Source organism: Sorex araneus, chromosome X (genome assembly GCF_027595985.1).
Source record: "Sorex araneus isolate mSorAra2 chromosome X, mSorAra2.pri, whole genome shotgun sequence".
In the NCBI taxonomy this organism is placed as follows: Eukaryota; Metazoa; Chordata; class Mammalia; order Eulipotyphla; family Soricidae; genus Sorex; species Sorex araneus.
In genome coordinates this window covers 201,266,042-201,293,759 of record NC_073313.1, presented here as the reverse complement: position 1 = coordinate 201,293,759, position 27,718 = coordinate 201,266,042, and the positions used below count along the sequence as shown (strand labels likewise).

The 27,718-nt window shown below is 35.8% G+C and overlaps 1 protein-coding gene across 3 annotated transcripts in view; it reads right to left on the bottom strand.

Moving 5' to 3' along the window:
• Window positions 1–27,718, bottom strand: part of XIRP2 (xin actin binding repeat containing 2) — a 316,801-nt gene that overhangs the window by 44,125 nt on the left and 244,958 nt on the right. For 2 of the 3 annotated variants that reach the window (XM_055123446.1, XM_055123444.1), the window contains exons 4-5: window positions 13,488–13,648; window positions 7,506–7,643 (exon numbers count right to left, since the gene is read on the bottom strand). In XM_055123446.1, coding sequence (XP_054979421.1) covers window positions 7,506–7,643; window positions 13,488–13,648 — 299 coding nt within the window. Of the gene's footprint in view, window positions 1–7,505; window positions 7,644–13,487; window positions 13,649–21,193; window positions 21,223–27,718 lie in introns of all 3 variants that reach the window. The other variant, XM_055123445.1, reaches the window with a different exon arrangement.

Here is a 27,718-nt window from a genome sequence, read left to right as displayed (position 1 = left end):
ACTTGCTCTGATTACTCCCCCAAATTTTGGACCCTTTTATAAGTCCCTAATTAAGTCACTTATGAGGGGAAAAATTACTCCTCCAAAATATTTTTTAAGATTTTATAATACTTAAAAGAGCTATTAAATATTACATAAAAACAAAAAAGAAAACAAGGAAAAATTACGTGAAAATATAAAAATCAAACCCTGAGTTTCATGCACATTGCATGAAGAAAACTTAGATTGCTAGGGATACAAGGCTCATTGGGATATAGAATAAGAATGTTATAAGATTAGATTGGTTATATTGAATCAACTTGTACATATATAAAAGATAAGAAATCTACACTTAAAATGGGTGAATTTTATGCCATAAATTTATATCTAATTAAATTTGGTTTGAAAAAGGATCTTGGGATGGGGGAAGAGCTCAAAGAAAAGGTTTGATCCTTGGCATTGCATTGTTCTTAAAGTATGTAGAGCATGTATAGGGGTAATCCCCAGCAACATATCAGGAGTCGCCCCTGAACACCATCAGTATGACTGCAAACAAATAACAAATCATTAACAACAACAACAAATCCAATAGAATGAGCAATTATAAATGAACCTAGATAAGAGACAATGGTAGTTTCATGCTAATGGTACTTTGATTCTGATCTCTGTTCTAGTATATTTCTAAACTCCTTTCTAAGCATGAATGGATGGATTATACACAATGGAAGCAGGCAGGTACAGGGTAGGAGAAGAGTGACTGTCAATGAATTGTTGGGAAATTATCACACCAAGATGGGATTTGAAAAAGTTACTATGTCATTAACCCTAAAGTAACAGAACACATTATGGTCAGACCCACCCAATGGACACAAGAACTTGGGTCTGATAAGAATCCAACTGGCACCCCCGCAGGCCTAGGTATAGCTGGATCCCTTCCAAAAAGAAGCTCCAGCAGGAATAAAGGTGTGTGATAAGGACACAAAGGTGGGCCCCAAAAGTTTCAATCTCTTCCCTTGAACATGCCCTAACAGTGAACACCTACCTATGTAGAAAGCCCCATGTAGGGGCAATTGCAGAGAAAACCTAGAAGATCAATTCAGCAAAGGCAAGTGGGATGTCTCCCCATTCTGGGAGGTGGCTGCCATCTATGCCTCAGCTGTGTACTCTATGCTCTCTGTGTGGAGAAGCCCACCTTCTTTCTCTTTCCTTCTTCACGTTCTCAAAGTAAAAAGCTTTTTACTTCACTGCTCATCTGAAATTTTTTTCAGGTGATGCAAGGCAACAGAAAACCGTGGAAAACATGGGTAAGATTTAAGACCGACTCTTCCTTCCTGCAAAGAGCAATTTCTCACTCGAGCCTGGGTTCTATAATTAGTAGACTATGATAAGTACTAATCTGATTCTTCCCCAAGAAATTGATGGCAGGGATCTTTTCCCATGGCAAAACAAGAGGAACCAGGTGTGGTTTGACAACCACCTGGTGGGGTTGGTGAGACATGAGATGAGCAGGTGCTCAGCACAGTTATCGGTCCTAAATTTCCCTGACACTTCTCAGGTGACCCAGGAGTGTAGAGAGGAAGGGAGTGGAGGAACTTTTCAAAGCTGTCGCTCTCTTATCCCCACTTCTCATAAGTCATTTGCAAGAAAATGTTCTTTCCAAATAGTTTGTTGTAAGAAGTGAATTAAAAGCACCCTACTTAAGTGGTGTTTTGCATTCTAATATTATATTAAACTTACTGATTCTCACCGGCTGTGATTTTTTATATTAATTATACTAATTTATGTTATATGTGTATTAGTTATAAGCATTTATTTTAGAACTTAGTCCTCAGGCAAAATAAGGCTAAATGCTGATGTGATATTTTTTGCTCTCTTTTGTTTTATTTTTGGCTTTAAGCCATGTCCTGTGGTGCTCAGAGTTTACTCGTAGCTCAGGGATTACTCATGACTGTGATCAGTAGAGCATATGGGGTGCCAGGGATCCAATCCAGGTCAGCAACATGCAAGGTAAGTGCCTCTCCTTTAATAATATAGCTCTAAGATCATACCTCTGTGTGATATATCTGAGTTAAATATTAACAGGAGATATGCTGAAGGCATACAATCCCTTAAGGAGGGTTGGGTTTCAGCCATATTTACTAGCAATAGTAATGTCTGTATTGCAAAGCAGAATCTAAATGGATGGTGTTAAAGTTGATTAGCACTAACTACTAGAGTCACCTTACTGTGTTTCTCCAAAACATTCTCCTAACAACATGAAACCTCATTTTTGGGTTCCCAGGCCCAGAGGTCCTATGGTCCATAGGGCATCCTTTTCCTAATTTACATAGGCAGATTCCACAGTGACAGAAGTGTAAGGCGTAGAAAATCTAGAATATATAAATGGGACATTATCCAAACTTTAATAATATGTCTGGAATAAATACATTTTCATATATCTGCTGCTCCTTTATCCTTTTGTTTCAGAATCTTTTCTTAAATAGGTATAAGATAATCTGATCAATTAGCGAATAAAAGGAATCTTTAATCTCAGAGATAATTTTAAATCTTGTTTAGCCTCATTGATGATCTCCCAAACAGTCCCAAACCATCAGCTAATTATCTTGAAACATCTGACTGCAATACATTTTGAAGGGAAGGAGGCAGATTGGACATAATTATTATACCTTGTGAAAAATTTTACTAATTATGACATTAAATACTGTCAGAAATCCAAAACAAATGTTCTTTCTTTTAACTCTAATTAAACACGATTTTAAAATTAATATTAATTTTTATTATCAACAAAGTCAATGTCTTTGGACAGGGTTAGATTTAGCAGAGATAAAAATCTCAATTACTTCAACAAACAAAAGCTACTATCAGGGTAAACAACAGTTTAGGTCAACCAGAATTAACTGTCTGTAACTACCATTAATTGTCTCACTTCAGATTCTCTCACAAATGATTTTTTAGAATTTATTGTTAGAACTTAAAAGATTAAACACATATTTAAGACATGATTTTCCTAACTTTGCACCTTTACAAAAAAATTGATAAAGATTAAAATTTCAACATGGATTATAAATTAGTCATTTAATTTTTGAAAGAACAGATAACTTTTTTATTTCCTTTCATTTTTAAAATCAGATTTCTGATACAGATCAATAAATGATAATTAAAGTTCATCCTCACATTCTATTGCCATTATATTTCATTTACATTACATTGGATTATTACTTAGGTTTTCTCACTCTTCATGGAATTATTATGTATTATAACACATCTAAAGTTAGAGCCCAGGAGCTGGAGAGAAAGTTCAATGGGTATGGCACTTCTCTTGCACACAGCTGACTAGGGTTCAACGCCTGCCAACATATATGATCTCCTGAGAACTTTCAGGAGTTAATCTCTTAGCACAGAGCAAGGAGTAAGCTCTATGCACTGCTGTGTTCCCTCCAAATCAAAAAACATATGTGTACATAAAGGTAGAGACTGCGCTAAAGTTTAAAGACTCCGACGGACCCACGCTCAGGAAGATAGTGACTTGTAGTGCATGGTTGGATTTTATTACTTGTACATAATTACTATTTCATGTTTACACAGCAAATGACTGTCTTATAATAATAATGTACTTTAATAAACAACTAAATGTGAGAGGAGTTTATAGTGGAGATTCTATCTTGTTTGATTTTATTATTACTCAGAACCAATTCATTCTTAATTGATAAGCATGTTCTGAGAAGTTCTACATAGGTACAGAGAAGTTCTATACAGGTACAGAGGTTTCAACCAATCAGCATCCTCTCACTCTAGCAATACATTTTTTGTAAGAATGTCTTTGAGTGCATTTCCAATCAATACTTGCTTCCTCCATGTCCCAGGACTTGAGGGAAAAGGACTCACTCATTGCATCTTTTTTACTCCCAGTGTTTATCAAGTGGAGCCCACAGCTCAGCCTAAGCAATGCTCTGTGGCCACCAAATCAAACTGATTCCAATCAGTAGGACAGGGGATCACAGAAAGAAAACAAGGTCACAATGAGGTCACAGAAGGAAAATGTTAAAGAAACATTGATCTAGAGCAGAGATTCCCAAATTTAGCTGGTCTACCAGCCCTTTTCAGAAAACAAAAATATCATTCAGTGACCCCCTGGAAATCTACCTTTGTTAAGTGAACAAACACAGGCATCCACAGGAGTTTTACTTTAGGCACCCATAGTAGTCCCCCATCCTCCTCCCTCCCCCCTCATTTCAGCACTCCCCAGAAAGCTGTATCACCCACTTTGGGAGACATTGATGATGGAGGGAAACTGGACAGGAATGGGACCAGCTGAAGAGAAGTGAGGCTGAGAGATAAACAAAAAATAGATGACTGAAGTGATACTTAAATTATTTTCTAGCCAACATGTGCATTATACTGTTGGAATATTTCCCCTTTTCCAGCTGCCTTCTGGAGTTTTGTCACAGAAACCTTTTGTCACAGAAACCTAGCTGATCTTTGACCCGCAGATCTAAGGTGCTAGCCAGGTTTGACTTGACATTGTAGATTCCAGGCTCTGGCCCAGCCTAGTCTTTGGGATGTAAATTTCAGGTGCTGTCTAGTTTGTAATTGACATGTAGATTTCTTGCTGTGGCCCAGCCTGGTCTTTGGGATGTAAATCCGAGTGCTTTCAGCCCAAAGAAGGCTTTGGTTTTGGTTTTGTATCTTCTTTGGGGGGGCGGGGGCTAGATTAAGGGCCTGCAGATATAAGAGAATTATGTTGCCTCAATGTTCTTCCTGTAAGATCTTTTGGTGCTTTTGGTGATGTCAATGTATTGCGCCCTTTGGAAGGGCCATGATCAATAAAAGGGGTTCGAAGAGAAGGTGAGGGGGTGGAAAGTATATAGGAGGGAGAGTGTATAGAGGGAAGATTGGAATAAACTGCAAGTGAGACCAACCATCATGGCTCCGTTCCTTCCTTCGCCTGCCACATCATCGCCACCAACCTCCCCGGGGTGGGGGAAGCGGCCGGAGGCTACCAAACTTGGGTGGCGAAAGAGACAGCTGCTGCCTTAGGCCCTGTGCCTGGCTCAGTGCGGTGAGGCGTCCCTTCCCTCGCCCGCGCCTTTTCTTTTTATTTTTATACATTATACCAGGCAGTTTTAAGCACTTTTCACGTGTAACTCACTTAATTTTCTCAACAAACCTTTAAAGGTAACCTTTTAAAGTAAGGTAAATGATTAAAATCTTGACTTTATAATTGAGAGGGGCTGGAGCGATAGCGCAGCGGGTAGGGCATTTGCCTTGCATGTGATCGGCCCAGGTTTGATTCCTCCACCCTTCTCAGAGAGTCCAGCAAGCTACTGAGAGTATTAAGTCTCACAATGGAAGACGTTACTGGTGCCCACTCAAGCAAATCAGTGAGCAACGGGATGACAGTGATACAGTGATGACAGTGATAAAACTGAGGGACATGAGGCACCGAAAAGTTAAGGATCTTGCCTGATGTCACATGTCTAGTAAGTGAAGAAGCAACAAACACTGGGGCCCAAGTGATGTGTGTTTAGTTTTATGCTTTTAGTAACTGTTTCAGGCATATGCTCTGACCCCCTAAATGAACGTAAGTCAATGCACACTAACAATAGTTTCTGTAAAGAAAAAAAGAAAGGAGGGAATAAGGAAGCAGAGATGGAGGAGTGAAGGAGAAAGGGGTAATGAGAGAGAGAGAAAGCAATCATTTTTGACTTATTGCATTCCTTAGTTTCTTGATACAAATATTCTCTGTGAAAAGCTATTAACGAGACATCATCTGGCTTGCAAAACTTCAAAATGTTTAATAACTAGAGAGATTGCATAAGCCAGCTGCTCTACTACAACACTGGAGCTTACAAGCTTTCCTTGAATGCATTTTTGTAAACCTATAATGTTCCTTTTGGTTTGAGCCACTTTTGGTTGGGTTTTCTGTCTTGCAATATTAAAGAGTCCTAACTTATTCCAAGTTTCATGCATAAGGAGGTGCCTTTATAGAAATTGCCACTTTCTTCACATTAGATCTTCACAATAACCTCATAATATAGATAAATTACTTACTAATTACTCTGTCTTATTCATCAGAAACTGAGTCAACTTAAGGGTTAGGAGTTGGGTCTTTGAGTAGTGGCCTCATACTTTGCAAGACTCGGTACAAAATGAAAACGTGGGGTTCCTTGTTCAAAATTTATTAAGAATTTCAATAGGATGACAGTGGAGAAATGGAGTAAGTTTAGAGCTTCACTAAGCATGGGATCTGTGCAACTGCCAGGCCATACCAGTCTGGGCTGTTTCACACAAATGTAAGTGGCCAATGTGACAGTTAATTAAAGTCCTGTGGATCCCATAACTCTTATACTTTATCCCATGGCTTCCCTGTAAAAAAGTGTCTGTAAACACAGTGCTTATAACTTCACAGAACATCCTTTATTATTCAAGTGAATAATGACAGCTGAACTTGAAGTAGGTGAACAATTTCAGGAAAACATACATATTTCACTTAAAGAGTCTCATGTTGCAGGAGTTATATTATAGAATAACAGTAAAACCAATCCACTTCTTAACTACATGATGTGCCTTTTAGACAAAGACTAACAGTCCTGTTAGAATCTTCCCATAAATTTATTGTTACTTAATTTGTAGATTATACTATTTTAAGTATCAGATTTTAGTAATTATATCTGTCATTCTTTTCTATTACTATCACCATAGACACCTAATTATCTTATTATTTAAGAAATTGGGCAATTCAAAATATCTCAGAAAATTTTTCTAAAAAGAACATATCTACTTTTGTTTCCCACTACAAAATTTCATATATATTCCAGCTATTTTTTCCTAATGGTAAATACTGAAGTGCTGCTATTTATAGTAAAATTACTATTTTTTAAAGTATGGGCTGAGTCTAAAGAATTTTATCATTGATAATCATACTAAAAACCATGATTTCTCATGACAATATTTGATTATATGCCATAAAGGAGCAATAAGATGAGAAAACCATCTTATACAAGATAATGTTTAGAAACTGGATTGCACAGTTTTATGTAATATCTGGGTTATGCTACTCATTTTTTATTATTTTAAAGAAAACTGGATGCTTACTAAAATAAATTGCTGATAATGTTATATATATAATCTAGGAAAATTATCAGCAGTTTATCTTGAATAGATAACTTTTTGTGAATTATAACTTAAAAGCAGAGGCTTAAAGTAAACATTGTTTTCAGCATTGCTACTCACCTATTGTCTGACCTATGCTATTTAATTTTCATTTATGTTTGAAACATTAGAAACGGAGATGAAAAATATCACAGCGTGGTTCCCAGGGAATGTGGAGAAATGCTTCAAGCAAGTAAATAAATACAGTAATATCCTTTAAAAAATGATTTTCTAAAACATTTTAAAGTTACAATGTTGTTTATGAGTAATGAAAATAAATGTTATCACCAAAGAGAGGTGAGTGATACATAGGTACTGAAAGGAGGGCATTTTAATGATACATAATACATAATCATTACCTCTAGCAGAATTACCTGTTCAGATTTGTTCTGGTGCTGGTATTGGTACTGAGAGAAGTTATTACAGGAAGAAGCCATTTGGTCCTTCTCAAATTGTTTCTTCACTCTAGCCAATCCACCAGGTACTGTGCACATTTCTGACTCTTCCATCATCTAAAATATTTTAACAAAAAGAAAAAATTGGTTTGACAGAAACTAAATTCAGGGTAGGCTTATTAAATTACTTTAAAAAATATCTGGCAGGGTTGGAAATAAAGGAAGGAAAGCTGGAGCACATGTATTATATGGTGGCATCCAGGGTTCAATCCATGTCACTATATGGTCCCCAGAAACCACCAAGTGTAGTGCAAAATACAAATAATAAATAAACAAAAATAAATAAAATATTTAACATTTACTGATGATTGGTTTATTAAGAAGATGTTAACATGCACAACTATTTCAATAGAACTCTACAGAAAACATGAAAATCTCCCTTTGTTTTTTTTTCACTTATCTGCTTTTTGTTGCAAAGTCTAAAGAGCTTTTAAAGCATTGAGTTAATTCACTTTATTCTAGACAGATTTTGATGTCTAGAGACTAGACCTATTATAATGTACTTCTCCAATAATATCAGACCAGTGGAAATTAGAATAATGGATTCAATTTTAACCCACAATAAGGTTGTCTGTAAAATCCCAAATGTCTATATAGACAACACAATATTAAGAACATTAAAGACATTTGACTCATTCTAATGTGAATTTAAATCATTAAGGAAGAACAAAATAGTCTGAGAGTATCTCATACAAAAATGTTTGTTATTAGTAACAATATATAGTGCTGGATGAGTCATCATGTACTTCTATATTTTTTATCTGATATTTTTCTATATCCTGTGAGATACAGATACATTTTAAAATGAGAAAATTAAGGTTTGAAGAATTAAGGTGATTTTTTAAGTTCTCACAGGTAGGGTATGAGTATGGGGTTGGAATTTGAACCTGTAATAGTCATAATCACAATATTCTCACTTAAGTGTAGACAAAAAAAAACACAGCAGTTATGTGATTCCAGGATTGGCATACCACAGGACTCAACTCTTGTATGAGAATTGGTTACAGGTGGATTTGCGGGGAAGGTTGGAAGGATTCTAGTCCATCACTAAAGAGTCTATTTTAGTAAGCAGCAGTTGGAGCAACTTGAAAAATACTGAGGAATCTTATTAGATCTTACATATCTTTGTGGAAAGTATAGTAATGTAAGAGCTTTGGCTTTGACGATTCAGCAGACCTAACCCAGAAACACTCAATCCCAATGGGGATGATAACTCTCAAGCAAATAGGTTCAGGTTTCTTAAATCAGGAGGAGATTTAGGAACTTCCAAGGTTCATCCCTCTCCTCACATAGCCTTGGAAGCCTTTTGAGAGCCCAAAGGAACTAACCACCTTTGAGCTGAGGTTCCTATGCACTCCTGGGGTCCTAGAATCTTCATAACAACACATAATTACTCAATATGTATATATATATATTCTATAACATTAATGTCCTTGGATATTCCAATACTCTAAAATACCACAGATTAAATTAATACTTAAGAGTATATGAATTACTAGCAAATATTCCAAAAGCTGCTTCATCACTATTATAATGTCTCTCCAACTTCACGGACTAATACATATTTGAGAAGATGCACATTGGGAGGAAGGGACAAGACTGTACACTTTTAAGTACTAGATATATAGCCTATCAAAAACTGGAGCTGGGATGTGACTCAAATGGTATGCATGTATGAATTCTGACTCCAGTCCTTTGTATGATTCTAAGTTACTGGCAGGTGTGACCCTGGTGGCCCCTGAGCATCATCAATCACTGCTGGGAGTGTCCCTTCTTCCCCAAATCATACATATATCAAGTTTTGCAATAAGCTTTAAATGTAAACGCTGATCAGTTCCTGCCATTTGATATATATTAGGGTGATGTAAATGTAATATATGTTTAGAAATTTAAGATAAAGAAGCCTTGGGGGGGCAGGGAGGCATAATAGGGGTTAGGGTACATGCCTTGTATGACCTCCTGACCTGGTTTAGATCCCTAACACCACAGTTTACAGCCCCAGAGGCACTGAACATTACCTGAGTGACCCCAGTGGTTGACACTGCAAAACTCAAAGATCACCACATCATAGAACCCTGGCATTGACTCATGATCTAGGTGGTTGCTTTGTCCACGGCATACCACCTGGGTGCCTTTCATCCTCCCAAAAGATAAAGAATCAGGGCTGAAGTGATAGCACAGCGGGTAGGGTGTTTGCCTTGCACGCGGCCTACTCAGGTTTGATTCCCAGCATTCCATATGGTCCCCTGAGTACCGCCATGGGTGGTGGGGTGGTTCCTGAGTGCAGAACCAGGAGTAACCCCTGTGCATTGCATTGCTGGGTGTGATCCAAAAAGCAAAAAAAAAAAAAACAAAAAAAACACTGTCCAAACGATAAAGAATCCTGGAGAGTTGTTTTGGAGGTCTAACAAGAAAGTAAAGTTATGGTCATGATAATGCCTATGGCGTGGTAATATTATATATATTTAAAATAGGCGTAAAATTCTACACCTAAAACAATATAGTCTTATAAACTAAAATACTTTTCATATCTCAATATAAAAATAGAATCCAAAAGCCAAAATAAGAAGATAAGAGGGAAAATTGAATTAAGCCTCCAAAAGTATTTGAATTAATTTTTCATTTAACTTACATAAATCACCATTTTAACTGATTGCATACAGATAACATATAGATATTAAATTATATAAATTCACATATAATTAAAAACTTTACTATTTCTAGCAATTCTTTTTTTTTCTTTTCTTTTCTTTTCTTTTTTTCTTTTCTTTTCTTTTCTTTTCTTTTCTTTTCTTTTCTTTTCTTTTCTTTTTGCTTTTTGGGTCACACCTGGCAATGTACAGGGGTTACTCCTAGCTCATGCACTCAGAAATTACTCCCAGTGGTGCTTGAGGGACCATATGGGATACTGGGAATCAAACCCAGGTCGACCTCGTGCAAGGCAAACACCCTACCCGCTGTGCTATCTCTCCAGCCCTAGCAATTCTTAGCAACATTCAAAATTTGGGTAAATTAATCTGGTGTACATCTGTAGTTGTTCTAGTGACTGAATACTCTCCTAACAAATACATTTCCACAAAAAATACCATTTCTATAAAGTGTAGTTTGTTGCTCATATACCTAACAAATTTTTTTTAATAATACATCATCTGTTTCCTTTGGTACTTTGATTTGGAGTTGAACACTGTTACACATGTGAAATGCCTGCACCTCTCTTTTCTCTTTGTATCACCACTGTCTTAGAACCCCTGTACCTACATTCATATCATTGCTGCTATTCTCCCACCAAAGTGGACACAATCTTTGAACTATAGTTTAGTAGTGGTGATAAAATACCCTGGTTCAACTTGGCCAGCAGACGGTTTCTCTATGAGAGCTACGAAACCCACTCAAGCAGGTAGCCTGTGGCTGTGAGTTGGGCTCACACAGCACCCATACTGAAATGGAGATCAAGTCCATGAATCGGCCACACTTAGCACCATGTATTCAACATCACAATTAATCCATGCTATTGCAGATGATCACATAAATTGTTTTGTGTTGAAACTTGTAAGATTTATATTTATTCAATGTGTTTTTATTTATTCTTGGTCTTAGAAATAAGATTTGGAATCTAACAGATATGCTGTGATAATTACTATTTTACTAACATGTTGCCTTCGATACCTAACCATTTCATTTAAATATGTAATAGTTATACCTGGGGAAAATACCCTACCAACAATTTTCAAGAACTGTCCTTGGACAGTTCCTTGGACTCAATAGACAGATCATAATTTGGGGGAGTTGGGCAATAATTCTAATATAAATTTGCTACTCAAGACCTTGGACTAGAGCTATTAGTTTTCTTATACATAAGCTAGTAACATCAATACATTTCACACAGATTTCTTATGAGTATAAAAAATATAAGGGGGTAAATTCTTCTGCACAGAATCTCACATTTTAATTTGCTTTTTAACAAATATTATTTCCTCATTTCTTCTAGGGGACTTTCCAAACAGCTGCTTTTACATTGGCATAATTTTAGGTTTATACAAATTCTGTCTGGTAACTCTGACAACAAAGATTTATCATTGTCAGCTATCTCAATGTGATTAAAATATAGTGAATTTAGTCTAGGACTGAATCAGTGACCTACAGATTTAGTTGTTTGTTTTGAGAGAAATTAATGACAAGATTTTTTATATTTTAAAAAACAGGACCAGTTTTTGATAAAACTGATGAAACAAAGTAGAGATGTCTCTACTTTGTTTAGCAGGTAGAGTGCTAGCAGGTATAGTGCTAGCCATGCAAATAAGTTCAGCTGACTTGATTTGTTCCCCATCTGGGCACATGGTTTCCCAGTCCCAAAAAGAGTGATCCATGAGGCAGAGTCAGCAGTAAGCCTTAATAATCACTAAATGTGACCCCAAAGCCAAAAAATAAATAAATTTAAGCTAGTTTAATTTCCTGTGTACCCAATTTAAATATTTCATTTCTATCACAATATAAATTCAAGTCATGCTTATATTCATTTCATAGTATGTTATCCAAGTATATGGAACAATAACAAAATTCCCAAATAAGAACTGTTTATTAAAGAATTGCTCTTTAAGTAGGTATTTTGAAAATCAACTAGATTCTCCAAGAGTAATTTGAATTTTGAGGATAGTGAAATTCCTTCATAGTCCAGCAGGGGGTGCTAGTTAGGAAGACTGGCAGGAGGCACTGGAGTATATACTATTTGCTTTGGAAGTGATTTAAATACTTATATCATTTCTGTACTTTCATTTAAAATCTATGCTACTTCTAAAACGTATTTTAATGACTATGTAAAACTTGAATATAATCTCATTGAATTGCTACACTGTTGATGAATTTGGCACAGTCAGCCTTGTCCCTAAAAATTTTTAAAGAAGCATGGTTAAGAGTTTCTATTTAAAAAAAAAAAAACACCATGTTGACTATTCTCTTTTTCTATTTTGTTTGAATAAACCATTTTGCTAATTTGGAGATTGTTGAGATTGGAATTGTAACAGAATATCTTTATATCCCATTAAGCTCTAAAATGACTACTAATAAAATGACTCATCAAATCCTATGAATTGGAGACCACAGAATATGTAACCCAAAAAACTTATTTGAATGACTTTATTATGTATTGGCTCTAAAATTGGTGGTCTTACTGATTCCTGCTGTTTTTTTATAATCGTGATTGGTCTAGAAGAGCGCCTACATTGCTAATCTCCCTCATTTCTATTTTAACTAAGATACTCCTAATGGATTTATTGTATGCAAAAAAAGGGGAGAAAAACAAAAGGAATTATATTGGCAGTAAATTTAAATAAAAGTGAGATCAAGGAGGGTAACATAAAAAACTAATTATTAAAAATGGAAATTAATTTCCACCCTTCTTGAGGGAAAAAACTGTAGGTTAAATGATCACTGTCACTGTATCAATGTCATCCCATTGCTCATCGATTTGCTCGAGCGGGCACCAGTAACGTCTGCATTGTGAGAGTTGTTGTTACCGTTTTTGGCATATCAAATACGCCAGGGGTAGCATGCTAGGCTCTGCCATGTGAGCAGGATACTCTTGATAGCTTGCCAGGCTCTCTGAGAGGGATGGAGGAATCGAACAGGAGTCAGCTGTATGCAAGGCAAACACCCTCCCCTCTGTGCTATCGTAACAATAATGACACATGTAGACAGCGTCTCATTGGTTACATTTAAATATCTCTTTAATTCTTCACTAAGATCCTCTGGTTAAGCCCATTTTTCAGTTTAAGAAAGCTGAAGCTCAGAAATAGATTCAGATAGTAGCCCAAGTTTACACAAAGAATAAGGTAGAATTGAAACTCAAATTCATGGAGGAAAACAGTGTGCTTTGCCTAATCAAAATTACCAAGAGCAGCTTACATTGGCAGAGAAGCTGCGGCAATCACCCCTTGACACAGCTGCTTGGTATCTAGCCATCCTCTCCTTTAAGGACAAAACTTCCTGAAGATCTGACAGATTTTTGCTCTGTGTAGCACTGTCTTCCGAAAATCCACGTACAGGTGGGTTAGGGCCAAGAGTCACTGAAAAAAAATGTAACATGTACATATGTGGGTCAGATTTTTTTCTAGCAGAGTGTCAACTTACAAATAGTGAAAACACTTAAAATATCTGGTCTATTAAACAGACTGCAACGTTTCACAATATTTCCACCATTCCATTACCATCTTCTGATCTACAATTTTTCATCGAACTAGAAACTATATAGAAGCATACACTTATGCAAACATCAAAACAACTGATTCCACTTCTTGTGTGATTAAACTGAAAAATTAGTCATGTCTTAGGAGATTAAAAGTTGAGTAACAATCCTGAAACACTATTTGAAATTTATGTTAATATTTTTATGATAATTATCTTTTACTTCTCTAATAACTTCATGAGTTAGGTACTACTGTTTTCTAAAACTAGTAGATGAGAAAATAGAGAGTTGTATTGGTTTAAGTTACTTTTTCACATAACTAATAATTGGCAGATTTAAATGTGATCTGACATCCAGAAAGTATAAAACTTGTTCTTTACATCTCTGCCCACCCTTCAATCATCTGGGAGATTGATCAAACTAAAATATGTGAGTGTCATGTAAATTACACACTAGATTTTTTTCAATTTTATTTTTAGTGAAATGCATTACATAAGAATGTTAGCACATTTGACAGTTTTAGTCAAAGTTAATTAGTGCCTTAGTTAGAGCTTTTGACTAGAGAAAGCTTTGACAGTCATTCATTTTAGATAGTTTGATATTTTACCATTTAAGCCATCTATCTGACAATAATACAGGTAATAGGAATAACATACTTGGAAACAGAACTAATTACAAATTCCATGATCATAAAGAACTATTGTTAGAAATAGAAGTCTTGGAGATCATATAGTTTACCAATATCTTTGAAGAATAAGAGACTATATCTGAACATTTCCTATGGAAAAAAAAACATAAAGACCCTTCATGTTATATGTTTCTTTAATTATATGAAGTGGACTTGGTCTCAATTTTTTTTAATTCAATCTAGCATTCTCTTTTGTTATTATTCTCCTTAATGGTCTTTAATTTACTTTAATTTACTCTTAAAGTACTGAAATTCCAAAATAATTCCAAGGTCTCTTTCTGGAACCAGTGTAGAGTACAAGTGTAATTGTGGATGTTCATTATGTTTACTCATCACTTCTGCATCCCCTGCCATCCTCTTTAGGACTGGTAGTTTCTGGTTTTGTTAGGGAGAATTCTTTTGTGCACTTTGCTATTGACATGAACCATACTCTGAAAGTCCCCAGGTAACAGGCAGGCAAGCTTTCCCTACCTTCATTTTCTTTCCTGCCTCCTATTTCAGCCCTCACATTGAACCTTTTATTGAATTGTTTGCTTTTTCTATTTTCTAGGTTTGTGTACACAATAGCAGTTGAGAATGATTTTACTGCACAGAAAAATATGAAAATTTGTGTCTGTTTGGATTCTCTGAATATCTGGTTTTCCACTGGGACTTTAGGGCTGGAGGGATAATATAGTGAATAGGATGCTTTCCTTGCATGTGGCCAACCAACCTGGGTTTGATCCCTGACATCCCATATTGTAAGCACTACTGGGATTTATCCCTGCGTCCAGAGCCTGGAGTAAACCCTGAGAACTGCCAGTAGTGCCCCCCACCCCTAAATTCACTTAGGGACTTAAGTAAATATTTTCATTCAATGCCTAATTAAAATTAAAAATATTTTCTTTTCCTTGCAATGAAAAGAAATAAGTTTAGTATATAAATGCAATAATTGTACAACACAGACATAATCACAATAAATGTCAGATACTTTCAAATTCACCTGTTATTTAAAACCTTGTATCAGATAAAAGTACACTCGTCAAGTTTATTCTCAGTAAAAGGCACTCCTACTCCTAAATTCAATTTCCAGTATTCCAAATGGTACTGCTAGGAGTAATTACTGAGTACAGAACCAGGAGTAACTCCTGAATGTCTACTGGTATGGTCATGGTTCTCCCCCCAAAATACAAAACAAAACAAAATAAAAGCAAAAGTGAAACATCTTCATGGAGACATGAAAGAGTTGTCTGTGTGAATATGTGTTAGAAAAAAAGACTACAAAAAGTGATGGAAACTGCAAATTATCAACTGGTCATGTCTGAAAAATTGAATAATTACTCCAGAAAACATTAAGAATTTCACAGCTCACTGCCTTTCACAAATGGAGCATCAAATGGCCTAAAGAGTTAGATGAATTTCTATTAATGGTAAAAAAAAATACAGGAGATAAATGGAAAACTGAAAAAGGACAATGATAGTATATAGTCAGAAGTGTTTATTTTTAGTAAAGAACACTGAACAAGAGGCTGGAGCAATAGCACACCAGCTAGGGTGTTTACCTTGCACACAGCTGACCTGGGTTTGATTCCCAGCATCCCACATAGTCCCCCGAGCACCACCAGGAGTTATTCCTGAGTGCGGAACCGGGAGTTAACCCCTGTGCATCGCCGGTGCAACCCAAAAAGCAAAAACAAACAAACAAAAACCACTGAGCAACAAAACTGACAAAATTATTGAAATATGAATAAAGGACTCAAAATTATGAATAAAAAGTAAAAACAATGTGTGCACAGCTTTTTAAGTATGTCTGACATTATTTCATATATTGCCCTCTATCATACTATAAGGCGAAAAACTATTTATTTTTAATCTATATTTCACGGATAAGGAAATAGAGACACAGAAAGCTTATAAAACTTGCTCAAGGTCAGGTAGTTAATGAGCTTCAGGCTTGAAAAGCAAAGCAGACAGCTTGACTTGGGATCCCGTGAGTTAACTACAATTCTATGCTACTTCTTAAAGAGAATGTGTTCAACAAACAAAACAAAACGAATACCATCTATGACCTTACTAGATGAAGAAATGAAGATGCAGAAAATTTCAAACAGTAAGAAAATGCCCTTTTCCTTATGTGAATACTCATAATGCAGATATAATTTCCTAAAATCTTTAAAAATGCCTAAGATGCTAGTAAGTATGTAATTAGTACTCTGAAGGTTTTCAACTCTTTAATAGAAAATGATTTTTCTTTGAAATTTTCTAAAAGCAATTCAATAATCCTTTAGTAACATGAATTAAAATCCAGATGAGAATGACTGATGTGCCACAGGGAAGGACAAACAACTTATGCAAACACAGACACCAACTCCAAAAAGGGCAAACACACTTTGGTGGCATACTTGCTATTATAATTTGGACACATTAGAAAGAAACCAACATCTTAGTACTCAGAAAATCTATTTAGAATTAAGTGGGGAAAGTAATTAACTAAATTTTTCCAAGTCTAAATATGTAATCTATAACTCAGTTCAGATTTGTATGCAAAATGTCATGCCATGGACATATCATCGGCCTAGAGTTATCAGCCTGAATACATTTTCTGTAATTCTTAATATTTGCATGTATCTCAGTTAATAATAAAACCCATCTCTTTAAAACATTCTAAATGCTACTGTCTGGTTAATTTGTAATCAGTTGAGTTCTATATATTATAACCTCATTTGAATATCATAAAACTGAGAAATGACAAAAAAATGAAAGAGCAAGTATTTAGCACAATCTTGCATTGATTTACAGTTCTCAAAGAACACAAGGAAAAGGGCAAAAAGTAAAATGGAAATGTATACCATGATAGCACAAAAATGATACTCTGGCATCCATCTAGCATATGAAAGCGGTGAATCAAATTGCACTTTTTTAAACTAACATCTAGAAAATACATTATTTTTTTGTACATACAACTATCACTATCCCCAGGTCAAACCAACCATCTAATTTCTATGACTTAAATATAACAGAACCATTTTATTCCTCACCAATCAAATCCTGCACGATGGTTGCCTACTGAAGGAAGACAAAATTTAGCATTGCAGTAGACAAAGTACTGTTCTTTCATTACTGTTCACATCATTACTCTTGAAGCTGTAGAAATGCTATTTTACATGATACAAGAAATTTTTGTGGGTATGATTAAGTTAAATTCTTGAGACATGGAGAAGTTTATTCGGTGTGCAGGTGTGTTAATTAATCATAAGGATCTCATAAGTGAAAGAAAGAGGTAAGGACATAAAAGCAAGCGGGAAAAGGAAGAGAAAGGAAGTGAAAGGGAAAGGAAGAAGGAGGGAGAGATATCCAATCAAAGAATGTAGGTGTAAATACAGACAACTTGCAGGAACTAGAAAGATTCAGAAAACAGATTCTCCCTAGCTTTATGAAGGAATTTGTCTAAACAACACTTGATTTTGGAGCCATTAAGCCCATTTTGTATTTTGAACCTTTAGAATTTTAATATATTGTGTTGTAAACTACTAACTCTGTGGTAATTTGTAACAGCAGCAATAAAAAAACTAGCAAGTCACTGTGTACACACACAAACACACACATATATGTATATATGTATATAAGTGGTAAGTTATTAAATAGTAGATTCTTTAAAAATGATTTCAGTTTCATCTTTCCCCAAATCACATTGATTGGTATACACAAACAACTCCATGATAAAGCATGGTTAAAGCATGTTTTTTATGATCCATGTATCATGTAAGAAATGTCCACTTTCTTAAAGAGAAGACAACCTAAATGTCCATTTAAATTTTAATCTGAGTAATACAACTATCTATCACTTTAGTTGCAATAAATTGCTCCTATGTAGATTCATCTGTTTTCTGCAGCTCTATCATCTTACAAGTTCTTCTGTGTTAGAGTAGTTACAAATGAATATAATTTACCAGAAATTAGATAATCATTAGCACATTAATATTGCTAATGAGGGTGTATTTGAAAATGTAATCATATTGCTATTAAATATTTTAAAATTCATTGCTTAGTTTAGTTAAAGAATTGGACAATTTCAAATTGATTAATGTTACTTAAATATCTTGAAGTGATAAAATAAATTACAACCATTAAAAGTCTATAGATAATGGATGCTTTTACGTTCTCTTGTTGGACATTTCCTTAATACAACCATATTCATATACGGTTGCAGTCATATTCATATTCTTTGCAATATTTAATATAGCAATGATAGTGTGTCATGCATACAGTAACTATGTGTTAACAAACATCAATCATTTGTTAGGATTTTCACAAATATTATCCCAACAATTACATCCGCCATTACTTAATATGTGATAGTGTTTTATTCAAAGGATCAAATCAGTTAGAAAGTTGGGAAATTTGGAAATGAGTTTGGGTATTTCTGAATACAAAGCTATTCAACTTTACACACTTCTTATACAAAATTTCATTAAAATATAGTATTTTATTCCCAAGTGCAAATTTAATTAAAGATATGTATCTTTCTGCTCCCTGTGTATATATACCTAAATCCTGTTGGGACATTCTTTTTAGAATTTCAGAGGTAAATCAAAAGGAAACCGTGGAGTTGAATTTTGATGTATTTAAATGACTTATTTTTTTGTTCTTAGAAACTTGAGTTGGAATAAAATCAAAGCTTATTTCTCAGTTACATGTATTGGGTCATTATAGAGATCAAACTTGAAAGAGGGTTAGGTTTTGGTCCTAGTGAGTAGGCGAATGAAGAAAGTATACTAAAAGGGAAGGAAAATGCAAAGCAAGGACTAGAGCTCTCCTTTTCTACATTGTTCTGCTCTGCCCCAGAAAAAAGAAGGTGCCTCCTTCATGCTTCCATTGGAATGACATCTAGCTTGAATTTGTATCCCATGTAAATAAGGAGGGTAACACTGTAACACTGTCCTCCCGATAACAGTAACGTCTGTTTGCTAGGCCTTGCCATGGGGGTGGGATACGCTAGGTAGCTTGCTGGCTCTCTGAGAGGGACAGAGGAATCGAACCTGGGTCAGCGGCGTGCAAGGCAAACGCCCTACCTGTTTGCTATCGCTCTGCCCCCCAATAAGGAGGGTATTTGTCATAATTTCCTCTTAAGACCTTCGAAATAATTTCAGTAAATATTTTTTGCTCATCTGTTATAGGGCAAGCAGAAGGGCTGAACACAAAGAAATCACCATCCTATTATGATATGCTCTATTTGCAGAGATAAAAAAAAATAGAGACGGGCCTGAACCATAATACTATGCACAGAGCATTCACCTTGCACTTGACCAACCCAAGTTTGATCCTTGGCATCCTATATGACCGAGCACTGGCAGGAGTGATTTTTGGGAGCAAAGCCTCAGGAATAAGCCTTTAGCATTGCTGGGTGTGGTCCACCCAAAAGAACAAAATACAGAGAGAGTCTTAAAAAATAAGTTCTTTAGTATAGGGCATAGGACAGAAATGGAACTCAAGCAGGTTGCATTATATACTGACTCCTAATTTGGGGGCTGAAATCTCTAAACCTGCTTGGATTGGGACTGGGCCTTCTCCAGCCAGACCCCCCATTTTCCAGTAGCTTGGCAGTCACACCCACAAACTGCCCCTGACGCCATGTAATCCCACCAACGGCCAACATCCAGAGACTATAAGACCAAGTTCCCGGAAGATATCTAATACCCTTGTTCTTCCTGTTGGAGAACCTGAAAAGCTACCAAGAGTCTATTGCCCACACAGGAGAGCCTTGCAATCTCCCCATGGCATATTCATATCTCAAATACAATAAAATATATATACATACCTCTCGGAGAGCCTGGCAAGCTCCTGAGAGTATCCTGCCCGCACGGCAGAGCCTGGCAAGCTACCCATGGTGTATTCGATATGCCAAAAACAGTAATGATAGGTCTCATTCCCCTGACCCTGAAAGAGCCTCCAATTGTTGGGAAAAATGAGTAAGGAGAGGCTGCTAAAATATCAGGGCTAAGTGTAATAGAGACATTACTGGTGCCCGCTCAAGTAAATCAATGAACAACGGAATGACAGTGATACAGTGATACTGACTCCTAAATAAAACAAGATGCTGATTGTCTGGCCCTGCCAAAGAAGCTAGCTGATTTGGTTGATGGGAAACCAAGCAAATGGAGGCCTCCTTATGTGGGAAGTCTTGAGGAAATTAATAGTGTATCTCTTATATATTCCACTCCTCAATCTAAATCTATTTAAATAAAGAGAAAAAATTAGGATAAAATTGATCAAGTCCAGTCAGATTTGATGGGGCTGGAAAATTCTATACTCTTAGAGATTTAGTGATTTATTTTCTATTTTCAGATTGCTGCAGGAAGATGATAGAGGAGCCCTGGTAAACTGTGCTGGAAAAAACAGTGTCTGAAACCTAAACCAGCCCTTAAGGCAGAGAGGGCTTTGACGCAAAAGACCCATCTCAGGAGCCAGAAGCAATGGGATGCAGAATCCCAGGCCCCAACAAGGAGCAAGGATGGGCCAGGAGAGGTACCTCTGAGAGGCAAGGCACCAGGAAAGCACTGAACAATGCTGGATTAGGAACTCATAATTGGACCACCTGGAGTTAGATATATTTCCTCCGCTGTGCTCGCCAAATGCCTTTTTCAGTTTGGGCTTCTGTTTTATTCGTTTTTTGCTTTATCTGAGTTCTTCTGTTCTTCCCTTTCCCTCACCTACACCAACATAATATATAAGTTCTTCCAGCACAGGTCTGAGATAAACTAATTTCATAAGTTTTTGACTGTTGGATACTTGACTCTATGGCGTGCAGATAAGAAGAGAGATTTAACCATCAGTTCTGGACTCAGAAAACCAGATTTTTATTCTGTCTCTGCTGCTTACTAACTTATATTATGAGAATGATCATAGATGCACACTATCAAAACTACTACCTGTGATTAGTAAAGAAAATCTGATAAAAGTAAAAGAGTTAACTATATTGTCTTCTGTATCATAACTATTAAATGATCACTGGCTTCCAGCCACCTTGTTATTATAGACCCTAGGTATTATCATACAGATAATTGGAGATGATAAAAGTCATGAAATACCCCCAAGTCTCAAAGTTAATAAGTAGCAAGAATAAGGACTTGACTTAGGTCCAAATTAATTTCATTCCTTCTGCAAGGATATTCCATTCTTCTCTCTAAGTCACAAAATCCCGTGTTGCATGAAATAATAGAATGCAAAAAAAATCAATAATTACATAATTATAATGGTAAGATTGGGCACAGGTGCTGGCATAATCCTACTCATATGGCTACAGGAATAGTGAAAAAAATATAAAATAGAAAAACTATTACCTCAATATAAATGATAGCTTTAGTTATTGAATTTTAATCTCTCTGGTTTGGGCACTAACCAATAAAACATCATTATTATTATTGTTGTTGTTGTTGTTATTTGCTAGTAAGCAGCATGGCAGCCTTCATAAAAATCATTCTAATAAACTATACTTAAAATAGTTATGCTACTCCCCCCACATTAAAATGATTTCTCATGTTACCTAATACACATATTCCGGGTAAAACCATGAGAACGTCCTTCAAAGCTTTCACATTTTCTGTTTCCTTGGGCGTACCTGAGTCACAGTGGTCTGGGCACAGTGACTGCTGCAAGGAGCAGCCAGAGATACCATGGGCCATTCCTTAAGTCTCTGTGCTGTGGCTGCCTACCAGGAGCTAAGAAAAGGATCTCTGTTCCTCACTTATGATTCATTTTACTGCTGCTCTACTAATAACCCGCGAACTACAAAACCACACTGTGAAGAACATTGCTAAATAAAGAGGTGGTTTTATATTTGGTCAGTTGGAATATAGGTATTTTTTCCTGTTTAAGTATTCTTTTAATTTACATTGATTTCCGTTCCTCCATTTATAGTCTCTGTTCTAAAAACAAGCCTCCAGATTTCATGTAATTTTACATTACTCTATCTGTCCCTGCATAACTTCTTTTACTTGTCCATTATTTCCAAACCTAGTTTCTTTTTCTTCCTGATGCTTCATTTCAGTTTCTCCTGTTTTCATTACTCTCCTCCCAGCCCCCACGATTCCCAGCATTTCAGATTCTCCCTCAATTGTAGTTCAATGATTAGGAGGAAATGAGTTTATTTTTCTCTCAGGGGGTGGCATGTTCTTTTCTTTCCTTCCTTCCTTCCTTCCTTCCTTCCTTCCTTCCTTCCTTCCTTCCTTCCTTCCTTCCTTCCTTCCTTCCTTCCTTCCTTCCTTCCTTCCTTCCTTCCTTCCTCTTTCTCTCCTTTCTTTCTCTCTCTCATTCTCTCTCTCATTCTCTCTCTCATTCTCTCTCTCTTTCTCTCATTCTCTCTTTCTTTCTTTCTTTCTTTCTTTCTTTCTTTCTTTCTTTCTTTCTTTCTTTCTTTCTTTCTTTCTTTCTTTCTTTCTTTCTTTCTTTCTTTCTCTCTTTCTTTCTCTCTTTCTCTCTCTCTTTCTCTCTCTCTTTCTCTCTCTCTTTCTCTCTCTCTTTCTCTCTCTCTTTCTCTCTCTCTTTCTCTCTCTCTTTCTCTCTCTCTTTCTCTCTCTCTTTCTCTCTCTCTTTCTCTCTCTCTTTCTTTCTCTCTTTCTTTCTTTCTTTCTTTCTTTCTTTCTTTCTTTCTTTCTTTCTTTCTCTTCTTTCTTTCTTTCTTTCTTTCTTTCTTTCTTTCTTTCTTTCTCTCTCTCTTTCTTTCTCTCTCTCTCTCTTTCTTTCTTTCTTTTTCTTTCTTTCTTTCCTGTTTTGTTTTTAACGTGAGAAATGTCAAGTAAATGTGCTCACTTCTTCTTTAGAGAAAGTCATCATCAAGCTCAGTCTATGATTAGCAGCCAATGTGCTTGCTCTGAAATGCATTGCAGAAATAGACTGGCACCTCTCAAACTATCAGGACCTCTAGAATACACAGAAAGTGATTTCATTCTGAGGTCAAAGCAACTTGTTGGTAGATAGAGGTGACTCATGCATACCAGTTTAGAATCTGTCTTTCCCACAAATGATCCGCTCTTATCTTTCCTAGGCTCTGCAATATCTCTTGTGGTGTGATGCTAGTTCATATGTATTTTGAACTGCTTTGTTTAGTTCCAAGTATGCTGTAGCACACAATAGATTAAAAAAAGTAACAATAACATAACAAAGATGAACTGTTAAAATTTGTAGCTTTGAAACACATTCTCCTTCCAAATCCACCTTTAAAGTTGTTTGAATGTAGGCAAAGGTATGAAAGTTTCCTGAGATCATTTCTGTGCTGGCTGCATTCTGGAACAACCAGTTTTCTCATCTGTTTTTAAGAATTCCACAATTCATCACCCTCTTTTGAATTTATCACCTCTCTGCTGTTAAGGCTTGCAACTGAAATTAATTCTGATAAAGAACATTAAAAGAAAGCCTAAACCACCAAATACTAATTCTCACCAACTTACACAATCAGTGCTGTAGCAGCTTTTCTTCTACTAATTGTCCTTTTCTTTGGAATAATAAAATCATTCTAATTCAGAACACTTCTGTTTCAGAGAAGTTCAGTCTCTGAATTTAGACAAGTTCCTTTGAATGACTTTAAGTATTTGTTTAAATTGTTTTCTTTGCCTAAGTCCACAAACAGCACCAAACTTTTCTGTTTCCCTTTTGAACTTAATAATGGATCAAGGAAGGAAAACCACACTATTCATACACTCTTTTTGTAGGGGAGGGGACTTGGGTCCATACCTAGTGACACTCAGGGCTTACTCCTGGCACTGCACTCAGGAATAATTCCTGGCAGTGTTCAGGAGATCATATAGGATACCGGGGATCAAACCAGGTTGGCCGCATGCAAGGCAAGTGCCCTGCCAGCTGTAGTATGTCTCTGGCTCAGTAATTCCATATACTTTCTTACTGAATGTTACTTGGAAAAACTGAGCAATGAAGGAGAAAAAAGTGCTTAAATAATGCAATATCTTTCTTGGTGAATAACCTACTCCTCTGGAAGTAAATTGACTTTCAAAAAGATGATATTTTTGGAAAATTCTATCTGGAGAAGTGAGCACTTTCAAAATGATGTGTCTAATAATTCACTCGGGTAGGAAAATAAAACTGTTAATGTAAACAAACATATTAAGTATCCTTGCACAATATAATTTTTCTTAACAAAGCTGCAGACTCTTTAATATCTGCTAAAATTAAAGGTGATGTGCATTTTGTTCAAATATTTGTATATTATTATAACAAATGTTTTGTGATTTCTATAGCCCATAATTGTAGAGGTTGCTCAGGAATATTGTGCACATTTGAAATTGTCTTTTGAATTTATAAATTAAAATTATGGTACCTTTAATATATCAAAACTTTGAATTGGTTAGGTTCTGGGTTTTCTAATTGTCACAATTATTATGTCCTAAATATCACTTGGATACAAATGCAATAATTCATTTCAAAAGAAAGAGATAATGTCAGATTTCTCATGGTATGCTTGTACTAGAAATAGTTCAAATAGTGAGAGTAATTAGTCTTCCCTGTGTAAGATACACAGTGAGCACATTGTTAGCCGTTCACATCATCCCTTGATTTATTTATAGTTATTTACTCAGAGAAATTTGGCATTGGCGTTTGTTTCTTTTCTCTCAGATTCAAAACCTAATCCCTTAAGTGTACCGTAAGTAGCATTCAGTTTATACTGCTTATTTCATTCCTGCATTTAAAGGGAAATCAAAAACATCAGTATTTAAATATTATTCAGTTTGAAAATTGCTTCCCCCCCCCCGTACACATGCAGACAGTAATATCTGTGAACAGCAAAGAATTTAATTAAGGTGCTGGAGAGATAGCACAAGGGTATGGCATTTCTTTTTTAAACGTGACCAAAAGAGGCTAAAACCAGGCACCACAAATGATATGATAATTGCCAGAAGTTATCCTCTGAACATAAAACCAGGAGTAAGTCCTAAGCATAACTGGGTGTGATCCCCAGATTAAAATTAAAACAAAAACAATGTGATAACATGTTTCAAACAATTCCATTTAATGAACCCTGTAAGACTTCTGGTACCCCATATAGTTCTCCATGTACTGTCAGGGGTCACTTGAGTTATGAAGCTTGGAATAGCCCCTAAAAAATATTGGTGTGGTTAAAACCCATGTTGTAGGTGGCTAAAGGAGGCGAGTTGAGGTAGAAATGCCAGATTTTAATATAAAACATATATCTTGGGCTTTCTTGTAAAATTCCATATGAAGCTAGTCTTTCACAACTTAAACATGGAATCACTTTGCTGGACTATTTTGTTTAGACACAAGAAGGTGACTACTCAGCAACTCAGCATCAATTTTCAGCTCATAAGTCTGATAGTACTTTGCTTATCCATATCTACCATAATTTCAAAGAACCTCTTTGCTTCGTCATTGTATAGCACAGTAAAACCTACATTGTAGGTATCAATGCCATTGACGAAGGATAGTCATACTCAGTGGACTATCTTTATGGGTCTTATGTGAGGGATGAAAAAATATATAACACCCCTAAGGATTTTTTTAGGAATTTTACAAGAAATACCTTTGTTCGTTTTTCCAATGAGTGGCAGGATTCTTCCTGAATAGATTATTAAATTTTACTACCTAAAATTAAAATCCTATTTGTCGGTGAGTAAACTGACAATTGAGGTGAAATACAGCAATTTTATACAAACTTAACCTATTGCTTCATGAATTAATATGCAGTGGATGCTACAAAGCATCCATTGAATGAGTCTGACTTAAAATATTACAAAATTCAATGCACATCTTTATATATTTTCCGTTGGCAGACCTTGTAACCATCTCTCTTTTACCTCTTTACAGAATATAGGAAAAATGTCAAATTCTGCAACAGAAGTTCTTTAAGCAGCACAGAGAAGTTGTGTAAAAGTTGGGATTAGCACTTCCATGAGGCTGAAAAAATAAACTCCTTGCATGAAGAAACTGTGAATCTCCCACAAGGAAATCCAGCTCATAACCAAAAATGCTCAGCAGGATACCACATGAGCAGGTGAAAATTAGAACTGTACATAAATGTTTACTTGGAAAATGGAACGAGTCAATTTTGGGATTTCTGCCAAATTTAATTCTTCTCCCCAAAACTCATATTATTACATATATGCAAAAACAAACTAGAAAATTGTTAGTGCTAAAAAATTCCAAATATATTCAATGTTTCATCACAGTTAAGTAGAGAAGGACTTACCTTCCCAGTTCAGTGTACCAAATATATAAAGAATACATAAACACTAACACTTACACACATACACACACAGAGACACACACAGACACACATACACATTCAAACAAACACATACACATTTTCCTCTGGAGAAAAATTTAATCAAACTAGTATCCTTTTAACTCTTTGAAGGTTTAGAGATAAGACCAAGCACATTTCAGGGGGGTACCAATGCATTCTTGAGTAGGAAGCCTATCAAAAAAAGTAGATGTTGCAACAACTCCTAGGTTCTTGCTCACCATCAGTACAGGGCCTGAGGAAAATGTCATAGACCTTAAAAACTTTTCATTACAGAAAGGATCTTAGAAATAAAAAGTATAAAAAAAATGCTCATACCATACCATATTATCTGCATTTTCTTTATAATACTCTATTACAAAACTTGTTTCCATTGTCATGTAAAAATAGATAAAATCTGGTGTTATCAGAAATAATGGTGAATATGAAAATAGCACTGTAGCACTATTGTCCCATTGTTCATCGATTTACTTGAGCAGGCACCAGTATTGTCTCCATTGTGAGACTGTTGTTACTGTTTTTGGCATATCAAATATGCCACAGGTAGATTACCAGGCTCTGCTGTACGGGTGGGATACTCTGGGTAGCTTGCTGGGCTCTCCGAGAGGGATGGAGAAATTGAACCTGGGTCGGCTGCGTGCAAGGCAAATGCCCTACCCCCTGTGCTATCAATCCAGTCCAATATGAAAATAAGTCAATTAAAAATAAACAATGTGTATTGAATCTTAGATCATGTGTAAAATCACAAGATTTCAAATACATACATAAATACATGTATTCTGGAAATGACAGCAAAATTATACATTGTGGGGAAAGTAGGAGACAGTTTATTTTATTAGAAGATGATTTAGCTCAAGAATGCGAGGACAAATGAAAGAGGGAATCAATGGAAGGCCTTGAAACAAATTCTTGAATATTCCTAAATTTTCCTGGGCCTTAGTTTTCAACTGTGTGTCCTAACTTATGACAGGTTTTATCCTGTATTATTTCTCCATACTTTGGATCCTGCAATTTAT